At 33.2% G+C, this 18,195-nt stretch overlaps 1 protein-coding gene across 2 annotated transcripts in view; it reads left to right on the forward strand.

Moving 5' to 3' along the window:
* The window catches only part of LOC111142170 (phosphatidylinositol-4-phosphate 3-kinase catalytic subunit type 2 gamma), a 338,397-nt gene that overhangs the window by 5,931 nt on the left and 314,271 nt on the right, over positions 1-18,195 (forward strand). For both annotated transcript variants that reach the window (XM_022495171.1, XM_022495170.1), the window contains exons 3-4: positions 3,095-3,252; positions 8,108-8,222. In XM_022495171.1, the coding sequence (XP_022350879.1) occupies positions 3,095-3,252; positions 8,108-8,222 (273 nt within the window). The remainder of the gene's footprint in view (positions 1-3,094; positions 3,253-8,107; positions 8,223-18,195) is intronic.

The following is an 18,195-nucleotide window of genomic DNA, read 5'->3' on the forward strand; positions in this document are numbered from 1 at the left end:
TTTAATGACATAATTGATTGACTTCTCTGGTCATGTCACAAAATAGCATAGATTTATCCTTCTTACCTGGGATATACTATTTTAAATGGTGAGAGTGCCCTCCTCTTAATAATTTAATCTTACCTTGAATGAACTGCCAAAATAAATGAGCAAGTGCATGGGTGTTTGTCCACTGAAAAACAATCTGTTCACTAGGGGATATTATAAAAACATCACTGATCCTCTTTTTGCTCATTTAAAATGAACTTATAATTATAGATGCCTTTTTTTCAAGACTGATTTCGCATTTGCAGTTAAAATTTATATAATGCCATCTCTTCTATTGCTAAGGTTCCCAAATGTTTTGAAAAATTAATGCATTTACATTTTGTTCTCTTGATTTCTATCTATTTACAGTTGTTTAAAAAATAATAAATATACATATAAATGAACTATAACTTATTTATCAACTATAGCAGCTTACTACTAAATCATTTGGGATTAATCATTAATTTAAAAGGCTATTTGAAATCCTAATAAATAGTCCATGAGAGATATTTAAATGTAGAACAGAAAAGCAAGGTCTCTGCCTTAAAAAAACTTGTAACCCTATTGGAAGAATTGAAAGGCACACAGATAAAAAACAAAAAATGAAAAACAAAACCAAGGAACTCAAATCCATGAAAATTTTTAATTTTTAATTAATGTCTCACTCTTGTTCACAGAAAAAAACTAAAATGACTCTTTGGACTTCTAAATTAGGATCTTTAAAGTTATCAATATTGATTCTTTAAAGAATAAACTATTCACTGTCCCAAACTGACAAGCATTGGCAGGAATTTGACACTTTAAATATGTGATGTGATCATTTCTACCCTCTAAGCTTGAGGAATAGCTCTCTTAATATCACAAGATATCATTCAGTATAAATCCATTGACAAAACACGATTTTTCCCATTAATTTTTTTAGCACAATGTAATATTCTTAGATGAAATCTTCTTGTGGATGCAGTAGTGCTAGAAAATGTTTTATGTAATGGTTTGTCAGTAGCTCATAGTGCATTTCCTGTATTCTTAAATGTAATTTTTCTCAATGGCTCCTTTCAAAGTAACCATGAAAATTAAAACAGACAACCAAACAAGAATAAACTTTATAGAGTAGTGGAAGGAAAATATAGGTTAATATTCACACACACTTATCTTGGTTTTCAGTAGTCTTCTTTGATGTATACTCACATATAAAATAATTAAATTTATAGATGCAATAAATATTTTGTAAACAAACACACTATTCATTCAACAGCAACTATTTTTGGAGGATCTATGTACTAGGTAATGTCCAAGGCTCTTTATTCAAAAGATCAAACTGAGTTTGAAAGCCAAATTTCCTAAAAGGGTCAGAACAGAATGGATTTATGTATCTGGTTTCATCTGTTTTTTTTTTTTTTTTTTGTCTAATATTTAAATAACCATACCTATAAGTGTTAATGATATTCCTGTTATACACCCTTTAAAGAAGCCGTCTAATTTGTTGGATTTGGTTTCTTGCTGTGATACATTTTTAAGCCACATCTTTCAAGGAATGTGTCATATTTTTGCAAAAAAAAATACAATAAAATGGCATAGCATATTAAAAGTTTTGAACACAGTAGACACTCAACAAAGTTTTAGAAGAGAATAGGTCATTAATGTGCATTTTAGATTTAATTTCCCAAAACAGTAGAATTCTTAAATCATGTATGCATAGAGTAGTATCCTATCACATGGTGAATGCTTACTCATAAAGCCCCTCAACCAGAACTGGAGTCTAGACCTTTACCTTAGGTGTAACAAAGGAGAGTGGCCCATATCTTTATCCTAAACAATGGGTTCTCAACCTGGAGTTTCAGAGTAGCAGCAGTAATGGCTCATGTAAAGAGTCCTCCATAGATCTATTGAATCAGCAAGGATGAGGATGGGACTCAGAAAATAAGGATCTTGATGCATGCCATGAATTTTTTCATTTGTCAGGCCCCTCAAGGAGGGGATGTTTCTGTACAGTTTAAAGGCACAGAGATTAAGCTACTTTAGTGAGCATGACACTACTTTAATGCCGCACAAATAGAATGAATGCCAAGGATGTAATTCATGTTGATACATTACATAGAATGCATAGTATACCTTCTATACACAGAACATATAACTTTCTCTGTGGGAATAGCACTACAAAATTTAGATGTATGCATAATTAATAACAATAACAACCCCCCATGATTTCATATTCATCATCAAAGGTATTTTAAACACCTAAGTTGCAAATAATTTTATGTTATATTCTATGTGTGGGCAATAACATGGATCAACAAGGATTCAACTATAATACTATATAATGATAATTATACATCATATGGGTGGGTATATGCTTCTACAAAAATCTTCTGCATGCTTTTTCACTTTTAATCCTTGCAATAAACCTTTGAATTAGATATAAATATCCTCATTTGTACAAATAAAGAAACTGGTCAAATAACTTGCCTCTGACTGTAAAACTACTAAATGGAAGAGTCAAGATTCAAGCTCAAGGCTTCTGGCTCCAAGGATAAACTATTTTGCAATTCTCTGACTCATCTGAGCAGTAAAGAATTGTTCAGTGTGTACAAATGACTTCTGGGCTAAATTGCTTATGTAAAATCCAGAGATTTGTGTAAAATCCAAAAATTTACAGCCAAGAATGGTATTTACCAATTGGGCACAGATAATTTATTTTTAAAAAATCCTTAAATCAAAATGAGTGACTTCTAGCTTGAGAACGTTATTGAAAACCAAGGGGAGGCATTCAGGCTTCTGAAGTAATGTGAATGAAGGAAGTAATCATTGTTCAGAGTGAATTTTCATGCCTAATGAATGACAATGTATTCTTAATTGCTTCAAATGAGATGCTCCTGGGGAAATCTAAAGAATGGTCCTTTACAGTTGTTTTGGTATAATTGCAATCTTTACCAATCTGGCCTTGCTAACAGCACTACAGCACAAATCAACTGCTGATTTTTTTCATATTTTAAATCTTCTATAGCAATACTATGCATAAAGTTTCTTATAATCATCTCCTAAGTATTATTTTCCATATATTTTTCAGAATAAGAGAAACATACCATGCAGCTGACATTAATTCCAACTCAGGGAAGATCTGGAGCACGACTACAGCATTTCCCTATCAGCTTTTTTCTAATACTAAGTTTAATATAAGTATTTGTATTGACAACTCAATGCAAGTACTTCATTTTATGCCATATGGTAAGCAACCTTGCAAATAAGTATGAAAGTGCCCATAAAGCTGGTATAGGCTGCATAGCCTTGAGTCCACAGACTGAAAGCATTAAAAGAAGCATTATTAAATGCTAATATTTTGCCCTGAAGTAGAGTTAAGAGGAAAACAGCTGGAAACCTTTTGTTAACATTTGTTTAGCTATTGTTTTTAAGGACCCGCTGGACATAGCTCACACCCCAGGACACTTTACTTTCCTGCTATAAAGTAGTTGATGACAAGTATAACAAATTTTTAACATATTAAAAACAAAACCTGAATTTCAAAAAGATTATAGATAAAGCATATGAATGAATTTGAATGAATATATATATGAAAATGGAAATATTACCCATTAGAAACAACTATGCCATTCAAATGTGAATAAATTATGACATAAAACAGACACCAATACATAGTCTTTATTCCCACTGTACAAACTATAGGAGCCTTCTGCATAATGAGCAGATAGATCCTTTGAATCAGTCTCTGGGGATGGATCCTGGAATCTGGAAAACGCATGTTATCAAACTCATCAGATAATTCTTATTTTTACTATAGTTTTAGAATCCCTTTAAAGTTGTTTAATATTTTATTTCACTGTTATTGTCAACTATTTTGTAAAACAATAATAGTTCTTCAAACATTAGTTGCTACTAAATGAGTTTCTGCATATGAATTGTTTTTTCTTGACAAATAATGATCCAACAAATATTTTCTTTCATCATTGTTATTAATATAATTACTATTTTGCTTTTTTTCTTTCTTACTCTAGTCAAGATTCTGAGTTAGTACAGATGGCTACAACCATAACAAAGTTATGCTGGAATATTTAGTTAGGACCATCTGGTTTGAAACTAACAAAAACCAACTCCTGCTGCCTTAAGAAGAAAAAACATTCTTAAGGAATATAGAAATTTCTTACAGAATTTAAGAGTAAGAACTCAGCAGATTCAGGAATGTACTAAAGGCACAGATGAATAAGCAGTCCAAAATTCCTGTATCTATCTCACCTCATCTCTTCAATATTACTGCTTCTCAAATTTCCCTTGTTTTTTGCTGACTCATTTCCCTTGCTTTTCCAGAACACATGCAAAGCCAAGCTCTCAAGCTTAAATGCTATTTGGCCAGCTACCTAAAGAAAATTCAATCTCTCTATTAGATCTATTTCCAAATTTCTGAAAGGAGGATTCTGATTGCCCAGCCAAAATCAGTGGTGTTAAACCCTGAGCCAATCACAGTCTATGTCATCTTGGCCTCAGTTGCTGGAGAAGAGCAAATAACTGTGAACTAGGGAGACCAATTCTCTTCTTCCAGTTTACAATATTTAATTTCCAGCATATCTCTCTCTCAATCTCTCTCTCTCTCTGGATATTCTTTTGTTGAATGTGGCAAGTTGGAGGTCATACTTTTACAAGAAGTTTCAGGAAAGTGATTAGGTCATTGTGTCAGTGTTAGAGATGCATAGTAGTAAAGAGGATGTCTGTACTGTCAGTGATATTAAAAATGTTTGTAAGAAGGAGGAAGGGGAGGCGGAGTAAGGGGTGAAGTATAGAGGAAGAAGGAGGACGAAGCAGAGGAGAAAGGACACATTCATGAAAACACAAAGCAGCATATGCCACTGTTGAGAGGAAAACCTTTCCTCTATCCACTTGTATTTGAAGGGGGGTGGAAGTGGTGGCTGTGACTTAGCTGACAATAGACATATTAGTAGGAGAAAATGCAAAGTTATCTACACATGCATGCAGGGATTACTTGCTGAATACCCAGAGGTAAAGGTTTATATACCAATTTAATGTAAAAGTGTGTATGTGTGTGTACAGCGTGTGTCATTTGGAGCTTCACTAGGAAAACAGGAACTATATATATGTATTTCTGCTAGTGGATAGGCAGTCTGTCTCCTTCTTGGAATTTGCAAGAAATTCCCTCAGAAGAAAGTTAATGGAAGCTGTATTTTAGGGAGTCTCTGCTTTAGTAGACAAAGTTCAGATAAGATTTCAAATGTTTTCACTTTGAATTAATCTTTATGCCAAAACTGTAATCCTTTCACACTTATTGTTCTACTAGTAAATACAGATGTGCTATAAAGAACAAAATAGTGTATCTTAAGAGTATATCAAGAATGACTTCAATAAAAGGTAGAAGCTGTTCCTAGAAACTTAGGGAATAATGAAAGTTAAATAAATAAAGAGGAGGAGATTGGTGAGGTTATAAAAGGCATTTTCATCCAAAGAGAATATTGTTTCCTGAAGAGTGAAGAAATGGAATCCTTTAGAGAAGTAGGTGTTTTGAGCAAAGAAATCTGTGTTCCATAATCTTCAATTAACACTTCAATGAAGATGATTCCCTTGTCCTTATTTCCAAGTACAGAATTACTCTAGAGTGTCTTTCCTTTCAGATTTAGATGATTCATGGTTAGAACTGTGTTAGGAGGCCATTTGTGACCTGCAAAGTGTTGGATGTAGAAGTTTGCAAAGATTAAAGAGTGATTGAGAATGGTTTGCAGAAGTTATCTACTTTTTAAAGAAGTCTGGCAGTAATGGGAAGGCTAAAAAATACTATCTTAATGGAATGAAATGGATGAGGAGAGATTTTATGAGAAGATTAAACAAATAGACATTTTAAGAAAAAACAAAACCATGTAGTAGTGGAGGATATTGAATATATAAAAGAGGGGATTTAACTGATGGAAATGGAAGTTAGTACAGGAAAAGTAAGAGATTAAGAAGTAAGAGATAGTAAAAAGCAATGATACTTATATCTTAAAAGGAGGGTAAAGAGGTAGAGGGTGATGTGCAAAAAATTAGATTTAATACACAGGGTACTTAATGAAAGAATCTCAAATGGGCATTCTCCTCTTCAATATGGTAGGCAATAGGGTCAACAGATTGAGAAGGACTGCATGAAGTGGAAGAGTAAAAGAAATTGGGAAAAGTATGTTTGAAGTGAAGGTACAAGTATAAAATCTACTTAAAAGAAGCCAGAGTACTTGTTGGCTTACACTATGCAAGAAAAGTTTAATTTACAGATACTTAATGGCTGATTTCAAGGACAAAGATGATAATTTGAGGTTTAGATAGGTCTAATTTAATGAAACATTCAAAGTGTAACATGAAACAAATAGTAGGAGATAAGTAATAGTAGAAATGGATTATGGAGTCTACCACATAGAGTGGAGAGAAGGTAGTAGTGAAATAATGAGTCCATGTATGCCCCGTATAGCATGGGATGCAGTCTGGAAACAGGAGAGCCAAATTAATTAAAATGAACTGGTGTCTCTGGAGATATTTTCCTGCATCATATACAGCAATATTCTCCCCTCCTTGTCAGAGTCCTTACAGTCATGATTTTCGTATTTTTCCATATTTTCTTCTAGATTCCATCATAGCATTTCAATCATTATTTCCAAGCAACAGAGTGTTTAAGATACTCTTTACCATGTTAAAGCATTTCCACAATCTAATTCCATGATGATCTTTACCATTTGTTTCTCTGATCATTTCTTAGAAAATACCTTGAACCACCATGAAACTCACATTTAAAATCCAGCATTATCCCCCCACCCCCCTAACTTCTTTGTGGCTGGTCCAGCTATGTCAGTTGCACTACATTTTGTTAGCCAGTTTGTGTTAAAAACCTTTTCCTCCAAACAAAAAGCTATGGAAGAAAAAGAAGCTACAGCAAAGTAAACACATAATTGCAAACTAAACACAACTCAGATGAATACAATTGAGTGTTTGCAGTATGCTGTTCAAATTCCCACTGGGTAGGGGTCATTAGTACAAGTCTGTTTGCACTTGCTTCATTGATTGAGACCATGAGATCACCCTCAAAGCATGGAGATATATATATGTGTGTGTGTGTGTGTGTGTGTATAAATAATTTTTAACTGTTATTTATGGTAATAAATGAGCCCTGTACTATTTGTCATTTATAATTAGGAAAATATTTCATAGGCAAATATAACTTGTAACAAGTCAGTATGGTTCTGGCCACTATTAAATGGCATGTATGTGTAAGAGTTTAGTGGGGAGATTATGGAACATAAAGACAAAGGACTTTACATCTTGAGCTTCAGAGAAGGTAGAGGGAAAAAACACATGTTCATCAAAGTTATTATAAGGCTGTCCAGGATGGAAACTTGAGTAATTCCCACAAGGGAAGGGAAGAACAGTAAGTTGTGGAGACTCAGAATCATTAAGAATACAGGCTTTGGAATCTGACAGGTTAGACACTTCCCGCATCTCCTAAGTCTCTATGAGTAACCACAGTAGAATACTTATTTTTTAAAGATTTTGTTATTTATTTGAGGGAGAGATAGGTAGAGAGAGAGAATATACATGAGTTGGGGAGGGGCAATGGGACAAGCAGGCTCCCTGCTGAGCAAGGAGCCCAATGCAGGGCTTGATCTCAGGACCCAAGAGATCACCACCTGAGCTGAAGTCAGACCTTTAACAGATTGAGCCACCCAACTGCCCTTACAGTAGAATACTTTCTATGCAGAGCCACAATGTATTAGGGTTTTAACATAAGGAATATAATACCTAGGTCATTATATGAAGTATACATAATATACATATATACATAATATACATATATATTACTATGTCAGTAATATGAAGACAGACTGATTAAAGAAAATGCAAACAACTGTTTTTCAAAAGTATCTCCAAATTTAACCAGACTAATAAAAGAGATGCCTCTCATTTTCATACCGCTTGATGGAGCTAGACAGTTACAATAGTTCGAAATATATGTATCTTTTTTTTGGTGCTCAGAACCTTTTTCTCAGCCAATATATGATAAGCTCTTATTAACTTTTTAATTATTCATCTTTGTTTTTAGCTAATTATCTTGTCAAAGACCTAATTGCAGAGATTCTACATTTTTGTACAAATGACCAGTTATTCCCCAAAGATCATCTTCTAAGTATATGTGGCTATGAAGAATTTTTGCAGAAGTAAGTATCTTATTAAGGTAAAATTTGATCATTGTTATAAACTATGCTAAGGCACACTTTATTTTTTTCTTTTAAACATACTTTGTACAAACACTATACTCTTATAACCAACATAATTACATCAACTTTGCCCGTGAATTCAAAATTTTATAACTCATAGCAATAGTCTCATTCTTGGTTTTATTTTGTATTTTGTGTATTTATGGCAACATGTTTTTAAGTGACCTGTGACCAGGAGGGTGATATTCTTAGGACATGGAAATTTCAGTTTTGCAACCAAGAAAGTCCCGGGCCAAACAAATCACTGTAGTAAAGCTTATTAGAACTGATCACAATTTTTTAAAAATAAATTATTTTGCAGTGAGTAATTTTTGATTTGAAATAATATTAGTATGCTGATTAAATACTGATTTTTAAAAATCAGAGGGTTTGCGTATGAGCACTATAACATTTTCATAAAAGAGTAACCTTCATTTCTTTAGTCAGGCAGCTCTTGTAACAACTGAAGTCTGTTCTTATGTGGGTCAATTGCAAATACTTATTTGATAGAAAACTCACCTTCTCTTATTATATCACAATTATGACTATTCTGAAATTCATTAAAGATCAACCTTGAAAATATAATACAATTTTAAGAAAGGAGATATTTCTCTGCTTGTACTGCAGTTATTCTAGATAGTAAAGTAATAAGCTAAAGTAGTCAATAAAGTGGATTGTCATTTACATTTTTCCTTTGTGCTGCCACAAGTGTCTAAAGAATGACAGTAGTCTCATAGAAGTAAACGTGTATTTCTTTTCAGATACTCATTGTCACTGTCATTATTATTCCATTATAAATGTACATAAAAATTTGATGAATTTAACAATATTATCAGCAAATCCAGACCTTCACTGTGCAATGTTAACTGTGAGTGGCTTTTAAGACTGATTATTTCCTTTTTTGTAATTCCGGTTATAACAAAATAATAATAAAGATTTATATGAAATCACAGATGTTTTGTTGTATTGAACTCACAGATACTCCCCTTCTCTCTCACCTGTTTGAACCTATTAACATACCCAATGACGAGGCTGCTACCTTCTTCCAACATATGGTTTTTGAGAGTATATCCAAAGAGCAAGGAGAAATACTTGAGAAATGTAACCTTATACTGAATGCTCATTAAAATTCGTCCTCTGAAATTATGTCTCCAAACGTACAGCTGGACTTTGGCTAATGTCAAATATTAAATACAAAGAATAAGAAACATTATCAAATTTATGTATCTAGTATTATCAGTAGGAAGCATCATCCCATAAACAAAAGTGTTAAAGAGACAGAAATTTGTAAGAGTATAATGTGAACAAATTTATAATGGACCTTGTCTTACTTGCTGTTTCAAATGTGTAAGTCATCCATAATTAGCTCAATTGTTGAAATGTGTATCTCATTTTACTCTGTTTTTGTTGTTAATATGAACATAATAGATTTCTAAAATATTTCATAGTAATTCGTTTCTAACAAAATATCATTTACCTGGGTTTTTATTAAGATAGTAAAGTTACAAGTATTAGTATAAATTAATTACACTCATTTTTCCCTACTGGAATTTGAAAGACATGTATATGTTTTCTTACATATGTTTACTTACTATTTAAGATTAACATCCTACCTGTTTGGAATGATTCTTTAAAATAAGCAAAAAATTCACTCTCATTCTTTCTAACATCTAAATCATTTAGATTTTTTGTTTGTTTGTTTACTTGTAACTGTCTAAAAATATATGTCCTAGGGGCCCCTGGGTGACTCAGCTGGTTAAGTGTCTGACTCTTGATTTTGCCTTAGGTCATGATCTCAGGGTTGTTAGAGCCCTACATTGGGCTCCACACTGGGTGTGAAGCCTGCTTAACATTCTCTCTCTCTCCTTTGTCCATCCTCCCTGACTCTCTCTCTCAAAAAAAAAAAAAAAAAAAAAAAAAGATAGTAAGAATAACAATAATAATAATAAAAAGCAAAAATGTCCTTAAATACTTGGAAATCTTTATAACATTCTCTGGAGGGAACATAGGTAACACATAATAAAGTTAATATTGTAATAATTTAGACTCTAACAGTTGTAGTACTACACTTCATCTGGAGTATTTGACTAGCTTTGATTGTAATAATAATAACCATTTAGCAAATGCTCATTATTTGGTTACCTCATATTGGGTAGACTCCTAAGTCTTATGACATTATCAATATGATAGATACTGTAATTACCCCTGTTTTACAGACAGGAAGTCTGAGGCTTTGCTTAAGATCACACAGATAGGAAGGTGGGAGAATGAAGCTGAATTCAAACCTGGGTTTGGCTGCTTGCCCTGGGTATGAACTACAAAACAACAGTGCAAAACCTCTTGAAGGATATACAAGAAATAGCAAATAGGTTCTTCATGCTGGAGTACTGGTGAAAAATATATGTAGTTTCTTAAGTCTGCAGGAATGGGGTATAGAGATTATATTAGTCAACTCCTATTGAAAACCACACACATATAAGACATTTGGCTGATCACTGAGAATACAAAGATAAGTTATACATAACCTTTGCCCTCTCCCTCGCCTAAAAATTCATAAAGCCCTGTAATCGCTTCTTATAATGCCCTATCATGTGGGCAGTATTAGCATTATTATATACCTAATGCTTGTAGATCACAGAGGGACTGACGGCAAGAGTATGGAAAAAGTGCAAAGAAAAGTCAATAATAAACTTGTATTTAAAGTATAAATACTGAGGAAACGGGGTGCCTGGGTGACTCAGTGGGTTAAAGCCTCTGTCTTCGGCTCAGGTCATGGTCCTGGGGTCCTGGGATGGAGCCCCACGTCGGTCTCTCTGCTCAGCAGGGAGCCTGCTTCCTCCTCTCTCTCTGCCTGCTTCTCTGCCTACTTGTGATCTCTGTCTGTCAAATAAATAAATAAAATCTTTTAAAAATAAATAAATAAATAAAAATAAATACTGAGGGGAAAAAAACAGTACTATGTGATAAAATGTTAATGGCCTTAAAATATATAAAATACACTTCAATTTTGATTTAAAAAAGTAATTATCAAGGAAAAACAGGCTAGGAATGTGAATAGCATGGGGAAGCCTGGGTGGTTCAGTCAGTTAAGTGTTTGCCTTCAGCTCAGGTCATGATTCCAGGGTCCCGGGATCCAGCCCCACATCACACTCCCTGCTCATCGGAGAGCCTGCTTCTCCCTCCTCCTCTGCTACTGCCCCTACTTGTGCTCTCACTCTCTCTATCAAGTAAGTGAATAAAATCTTTAAAAAAAAAAAAAAAAAAGAATGTGAATAGCATGAATAGAAATTCAATGGACAAGAAATTAAAGAATTTAATCTAATAAAATCCAACTAAAACAACGAGATAACACTTTTTCCCATCAGATTCTTAAATTACTTATGATGAAATTCAGTTGGAAATGGGACAATATGTAAACATCTGCTAGAAATATAAACTGATATAGCACTAACTGAAGATAATTTTGTCAAGCATATTAAAGGTCTGTAAAAATGTGTCTAAAACTGATAGATCATCTGTGTTTCAGCAATTCTGCTTCAGTGAATATTTCTAAGTAATAATCACAATAATTCAAAAAGACTTAGCTATAAAGGATATTTACCATAACATAATTTCTAGTGTTAACAACATAACAAGAACAAAAACTGGGAAAAAAACTAAATCTCCAGTAGTGCTCCAGAATAGGGGTAAGATAGGTCATGAACATAATTTTATTATAATATGACATAGAATTTATAAATTATTAAAAATACAGAATTAGGGGCGCCTGGGTGGCTCAGTGGTTAAAGCCTCTGCCTTCAGCTCAGGTCATGATCTCAGGGTCCTGGGATCGAGTCCCGCATCGGGCTCTCTGCTCTGCAGGGAGCCTGGCTCCTCCTCCTCTCTCTCTCTGCCTGCCTCTCTGCCTACTCGTGATCTGTCTGTCAAAAAAAAAAAAAAAAAATCTTAAAAAAAAATACAGAATTATATGTCTTGGAATAAAACATGCATCATAGTTTTTAAGGATGAAAATATATCTTTTTAAATCATGTTTAAATATATTAATTTTTGTTAAAACAAGTATGTTTCTATTCAGATAATAAGAAGAAATCACTTGAGAGGTAGAGTGAGAGAGAGAGGGAGAGAGAGAGAGTGCGTGGACTGCTGAAGCATGGGCCCATGCGGGAGGGAGGGGCAGCAGGAGAGGGAGAGGTAGAATCCCCGCTGAGCAGGGAAACCTAACCAAAATGGGGGCTCTATCCCGAGACTCCGGGATCAGGGATCCTGACCTCAGCTGAAGGCAGACACTCAACTGACTGAGCCATTTAGGCGCCCTAAGAAATCTTATATACTAAAATGTTAAAGTAGTTACTTCCACCTTGAAAAGGAACTATAATACAAATGATATTTATTTAGTTCATTTTCAATTTACAAAACTTCTGTGATTAAACCTGCCTTTTTTGCTACCAAGAGATTAAGGAAATAAGTAATTTCTCATGGAGATGAAAATAATAACAGTAAAACAACAGCAAAATCTACTTCACTTATTAAAAGTCTTTAATGGACTAGAATTTTCACATGCAGTACCATTCATTCTCACATAAGAGAAGCATGATTATTTCCATTTTACAGATGGGAAAATTGAGGCTAAGAGAAAATGATGACTTCCTAAAAGTTATAAAATTTGGAAGCAGCAAAATCAGGATAGCACAGGTTTATCTGGCTCTGAAGCCCAAATCTTTCTAATGTATAACAAAGACTCCTCCATAATAAAGGGCCACTTGAAAATAAAAACTGTAGGGATAATGTTTCATTGGGGATAATGACCATTTACTTGGGCTGATAAACATGGTGTATAATTGAGCATATAGCATTTAGGTCAAACACAAGGAAAACATAACTTGTAGAACATTCATTTTCTGACATACTTAAATTTTTAAAAATCTCTAACCAGAAAACTTTTAGAAGTGATTTGACTGAAGCAAAGGTAAATTATAATCATTAAAGGTGGGCTTGTTAAATATCTGATTTGGTAAAAATTTCCTTTTTGGAATTTTGAGACTCTTCAAGCAAATAAATATTATCAAAACAAATTCTACCCACTATTGATAATGCTACTTATCACTGTTGCTTTGGCAAAATGAGTTTAACTTCCTTTAACTTCAATTTCTTCATCCTTTAAAAAATTTTATTTATTTATTTTTTAAGAGTTTACTTTTCTATTTGAGAGAGAGTGAGAGAAAGAGAGAGCATAGGAAGGGGGGAGGGTCAGAGGGAAAAGCAGACACCCCACTGAGCAGGTAGCTGGATGTGGGGCTGCATCCCAGGACTCTGACTGAGATCATGACCTGAACTGAAGGCAGATACCCAACTGAGCCATCCAGGTGTCCCCCCAAATTTATTTTTAATGTATTGTTCTTCTTTACAAATGAACTGTAGGATTATATTTTAGTAATCTTTAATTCCAAATGTAGAAATATTACTAAGCCTTTACTAATCTTTTCAGGGTATATAGACTCCTTGAGCTCCTGTAAAGTGTAGGTCTAAGAAAATTAAAAATATTATGTGGTTGTTCAGATACAGTGAACTGAAAAGTAGAGAAACATTCTCTCTCCCCCGTCCCAGCAAAAGGCACTATTATTTTTGTGGGATGATGTAGAAATTTTTTTTTTTCATTTTAAGTTCTCCTTATGTTATCAGAACTATGCTTTTCAATTTGTTCTGCATTATGAAGATAGAGATAAATTATATTTAGTTGCTACTTTTGCAATTTCTCATCTATTTTAGACTAAAGGAAAATCCTTAAAATGTAAACTCCTTGGTTTCTTCCAGTCGGTGTATTTGTCTGTCAAAATAGTCACAATAAGTAACTAACTACCTCATGAACCAAGTATTGAGGAAGTAGCTAAGACATTTTGTTGTCGCAATTAAAATGTCAATGATATGCTTTCTCATAACTTTGTTAATAGTATATTTATGATGCTCTAGTCCTCCTTCATTTTGCTATTTCATTGAACTCACCTGTCTTTAGAGGCCCTATTATTAACCTAATAATTTAGAATCTATGAAAAAAATTTACACACTTTTCCAAAACATTACATTGAACAAAACTGAAATTAATCAACAAAGCAATTAAGATGCTATGTGAATTTTGTAACCTATCATAAAATTAAGGAAGATGACTTTCTTAGGAAGTCCAAATCCCGTTTTTATAAGTCAACTGTATTATTATGGCAACTCATTTATAACATTCATCCTAATTTAGCATTACAGACGTTTTCTGTAAATTAAAATATTCCATTTTCTCTTTCTCCCCCTTTTTCCCCCTTTCTCCCTCTGGTTCTCTCTCTCTCTACTACTCTTGTTCTGGCCCTTCCTCTCCCTGTTCAGTGTTTCCATAAATATAGGAACTCACTTTAATAGTATGTCTCCATAACTATTCTCAAAAATGAGTAGGTTCCTGATCTCTTACACCCAGATATCATATATTTACCAGATATGTCAATTATATCAAATAGTTTCATTAGCTACAGTATTCTCCTCCAAAACTGCTTTCTTTATGCATGGTTTTAAATAATATGAACAATGAAAAAATTAAAGAATTAGGACAGAAACTATCAATTTTCTCATTGGCTCAAGATAGCTTAATACAAAATGGTCCACACTATAAAGTATGGAATACAAAAACTGCAAATTAGAATCTGAATAAATTAGAGAAGTAATAGAAAAATAAAAGGTATCTTGTATATTCAAAAAATATTAACATCTTCCATCATGTTCCTGGTCTGTAGACCCTAAATTAAGTACCACAGCAGGAAATATCCTTGGTAATTTAGTTTCCCCTTTTCCCATGAGATTATCCAGTAGACAGACCCCATTAGGCTAATACAGTGGTAGGCTTAAGGACAGGACTTACTACTACCTCTTTTCTTCCCTGTTAGATGTAGTACAGATATAGACCCCAAACTGTGAGGGATGCCTGGGTGGCTCAGTCGGTTAAGTGCCTGCCTTTGGCTCAGGTCATGATCCCAGGGTCTTGGGACTGAGTCCAGTATCAGGCTCCTTGCTTGGTGGGGAAGCCTGCTTCTCCTTCTGCCTGACACTACCCCTGTTTGTGCTCTCTTTCTCTCTCTGACAAATAAATAAAATCTTAAAAACAAACAAACAAAAAAACCCCAAAGTGTGCCTGGGTGTAATGTCCTTCCAGGTAATAACAAGACTTGTACCTTCACCTACTCTTGTAACCATCTCAGATGAGATTTTTCTTTGTAAATATATTTATAATATATGAAATATAATGTTACTTCACAACTGCACCCCTTAGTATCTAGCCCAGCATTTACTGGGAGTGCAGGTTTTCCTGTTTCTTAGTCTTAACCTATGTAATTTAAGTAATTTCTTCCCTCAAAATTCTTATGTGTTTTACGTTCTAATTCAGCTTAAAAACAATGTTTCTTAGGTGCTGTGTGAAATGATAAAATTTACTACACTTAAAAGCTTTTTGTTGAATAAATCATGACTGCACTGTCAGTAGCAAACCACAAGTGATGCATAAGAAGAAACCAAAAAGTCTTTCTTGATAATTTTGCTTGGGTCAATTGTGTACGGTTATGACCCGGTGTTATATCTTTGATTTAAAGGAAATAAAGAAACTAAACTGTTTTTTATGATTTAATTGACTTTTGTCAAGGAATGCTAGAACCCAGAGTGCTAAAAAATATAAAAAGAAAAAAGAAAAACAAAACCTACTGTAATTAAAAATCTTACTTTGAAATTGTCATATATATTGTTAAATCTAAATTTAAAAGGCAGTATCTTTCTCTTTATTCATCAGCAGCATTGACTAATTTGATCTTGCTATCTATTTGGGAGTCCCTTTTCTCCCTTCTGACCTTCCCTAGTAGAGAAAATGTTGAATAACCTTTGATTAGAGTGAGAAAGTCCTCTTTGAAAATTAAATCTAATTAGAATTTTAAAATAATCTTCTTTAAAAAAACCTACTATTTAAAAAAATTAGCTAATCTCATGACAATTTGTATTAATTTATTCTTTAAACATTTGATTATAAATTGGAATTGTTTTATTCAAAGTAATCAGACTATTAAATACCAGTAAGGAAAAGGCTAAGTTACACAGAGTTGAAGCTATATAAAGTAAACTTAATATATAAGGATTATACTCATTAGCAGTAAAAACTGGGCTGTATATATTCCTGGGGGAAAAAAATGAGTCTCTTTCTTCTTAATAAAATTAAGGATTCCATTTAGCAAGCTTGAACAAACTGATTATTTTCAGCACACATGGAATAGCCCAAGATTATCAATATTATAATCAACTCTTTTTGGCTTTTTAGACTTAATTTCATCAAATAAATAGCTGAAGGTATTTTTCTCTTTTACGTAACTTCACTCTTCCCCTTAGAAATCACAAAATCATGTCAGAAAATTAGAAAAAAAAATGTCATAACTTCGAGAACTCTCACATATAATAATAGAAGTTGCGTTCTAGTAATAAATCATGCATTAAAAGTATCTCGAGTTTCTTCAAATCAGTTATTAGATCTCCTTCAGAGTACTTTACCTAACATTTAAAAATTAATTTTGGCTTCTATCTTTAATAATTATCTAAAATAACAATAATACACATTTGGTTTCAACCAACAATTCTATACTAGAACAAATGTCCTAATATGTGAATACTCTTTATATAATTTCATTTGAAAGCAATTCCCCAAAGAAAGAGCTTGTGCTAAATAAAGGTTGTTTGCTATTAAAAGCTACAGGTAAGAATTACAGCATATTTCAGACCGAAGTTTTCTAAAAAGCTTTGTCATGTTTATATACACATCATTAACCAACAGACTTGAGTCTTTTCATCAAGTTTTTATAAAAGTTTTAATAAAAGTTTTATCAAGTTTTTATAAAAATAAAAACCTGTTGCATGATTTTTCCAAGAAGACAAAGCAAATCAGAACTAAACAGAGGTATATAATTTAATTTCATTATACCTAAAACTATAATAATCAATAGGCAGCTATCAAGTTATTTTTATAACTCAAAAACATCTACCTCTAAAAGCTAAGAAATAAAAATCACTCTCTTAGCCCCCCACCAATTCTGAATCAAATTAAGTTCTATTTTTCTTAAAGTAAAGGAATTAGCTAGAGAATATGTGAATTGTGTAGTATTTCAAATAAGCCAGTATTATCTAATGAGGCCTACATGCATTATTTTAAATTTAGTTCTTAAATGTTTTGTACTAGTAAAGTCTAAAGAATGTTTATCCTCTGGAGGTTTGTGAGAAAAATAATGAAACCTTGAAATGGGATAAGATCTGTATTTTTTTTTCTTCAGTTGGTGACTGTAGTACAAAATTTGCACACCATACCTCCAAAATAACTTCCTGGAGTTTAGTGCACATTTTTGCAAAGGACACAGAGTTCCAAATTCACTGATAGGTTTCCTCCTTACTTACTTTCTATCTTCTTTAACTTTTTTTATTTACATTGTTGTGCAGTTATTTGTCTTTTGTGAATGCACAGCTTTAAAGAAGGCATTACAAACTTGAAAGTTGTTATAAAACATTTCCTCTAGATTAAAAAAAATGGAATTTAAAAAAGTATGTATACTATATATGTAAAGAAATACAACCACATTCAAGTGAAGAGGCATGAGGGATAGTTGCCCTTTTACAAGCTGGAGGGAATTCTTAAGAAAAAAAATGGGGCATCTGAAAAGAAAGGTTTTGATCTCTTAGGTGCAGTTCTCTCTCAAATTGTAGCTACTGGTATCAATTTATGTCCCATAGAGAGTCCCTATTCAAAACCATGACCCCTGTCTACTAACCACCCTTGCTGTGAGCCCTAGTGTTAGAATTTAACCTATGCTTGTCTCTAAATCGTGAAGTTTAACCTGTCCTATTTATGGTTTCCCTGAAAGCAAAATAACAATAAAAT

The sequence above is a fragment of the Enhydra lutris genome, unplaced genomic scaffold, assembly GCF_002288905.1.
Source record: "Enhydra lutris kenyoni isolate GAN:26980312 unplaced genomic scaffold, ASM228890v2 scaffoldscaffold7, whole genome shotgun sequence".
Lineage (NCBI taxonomy): Eukaryota > Metazoa > Chordata > Mammalia > Carnivora > Mustelidae > Enhydra > Enhydra lutris.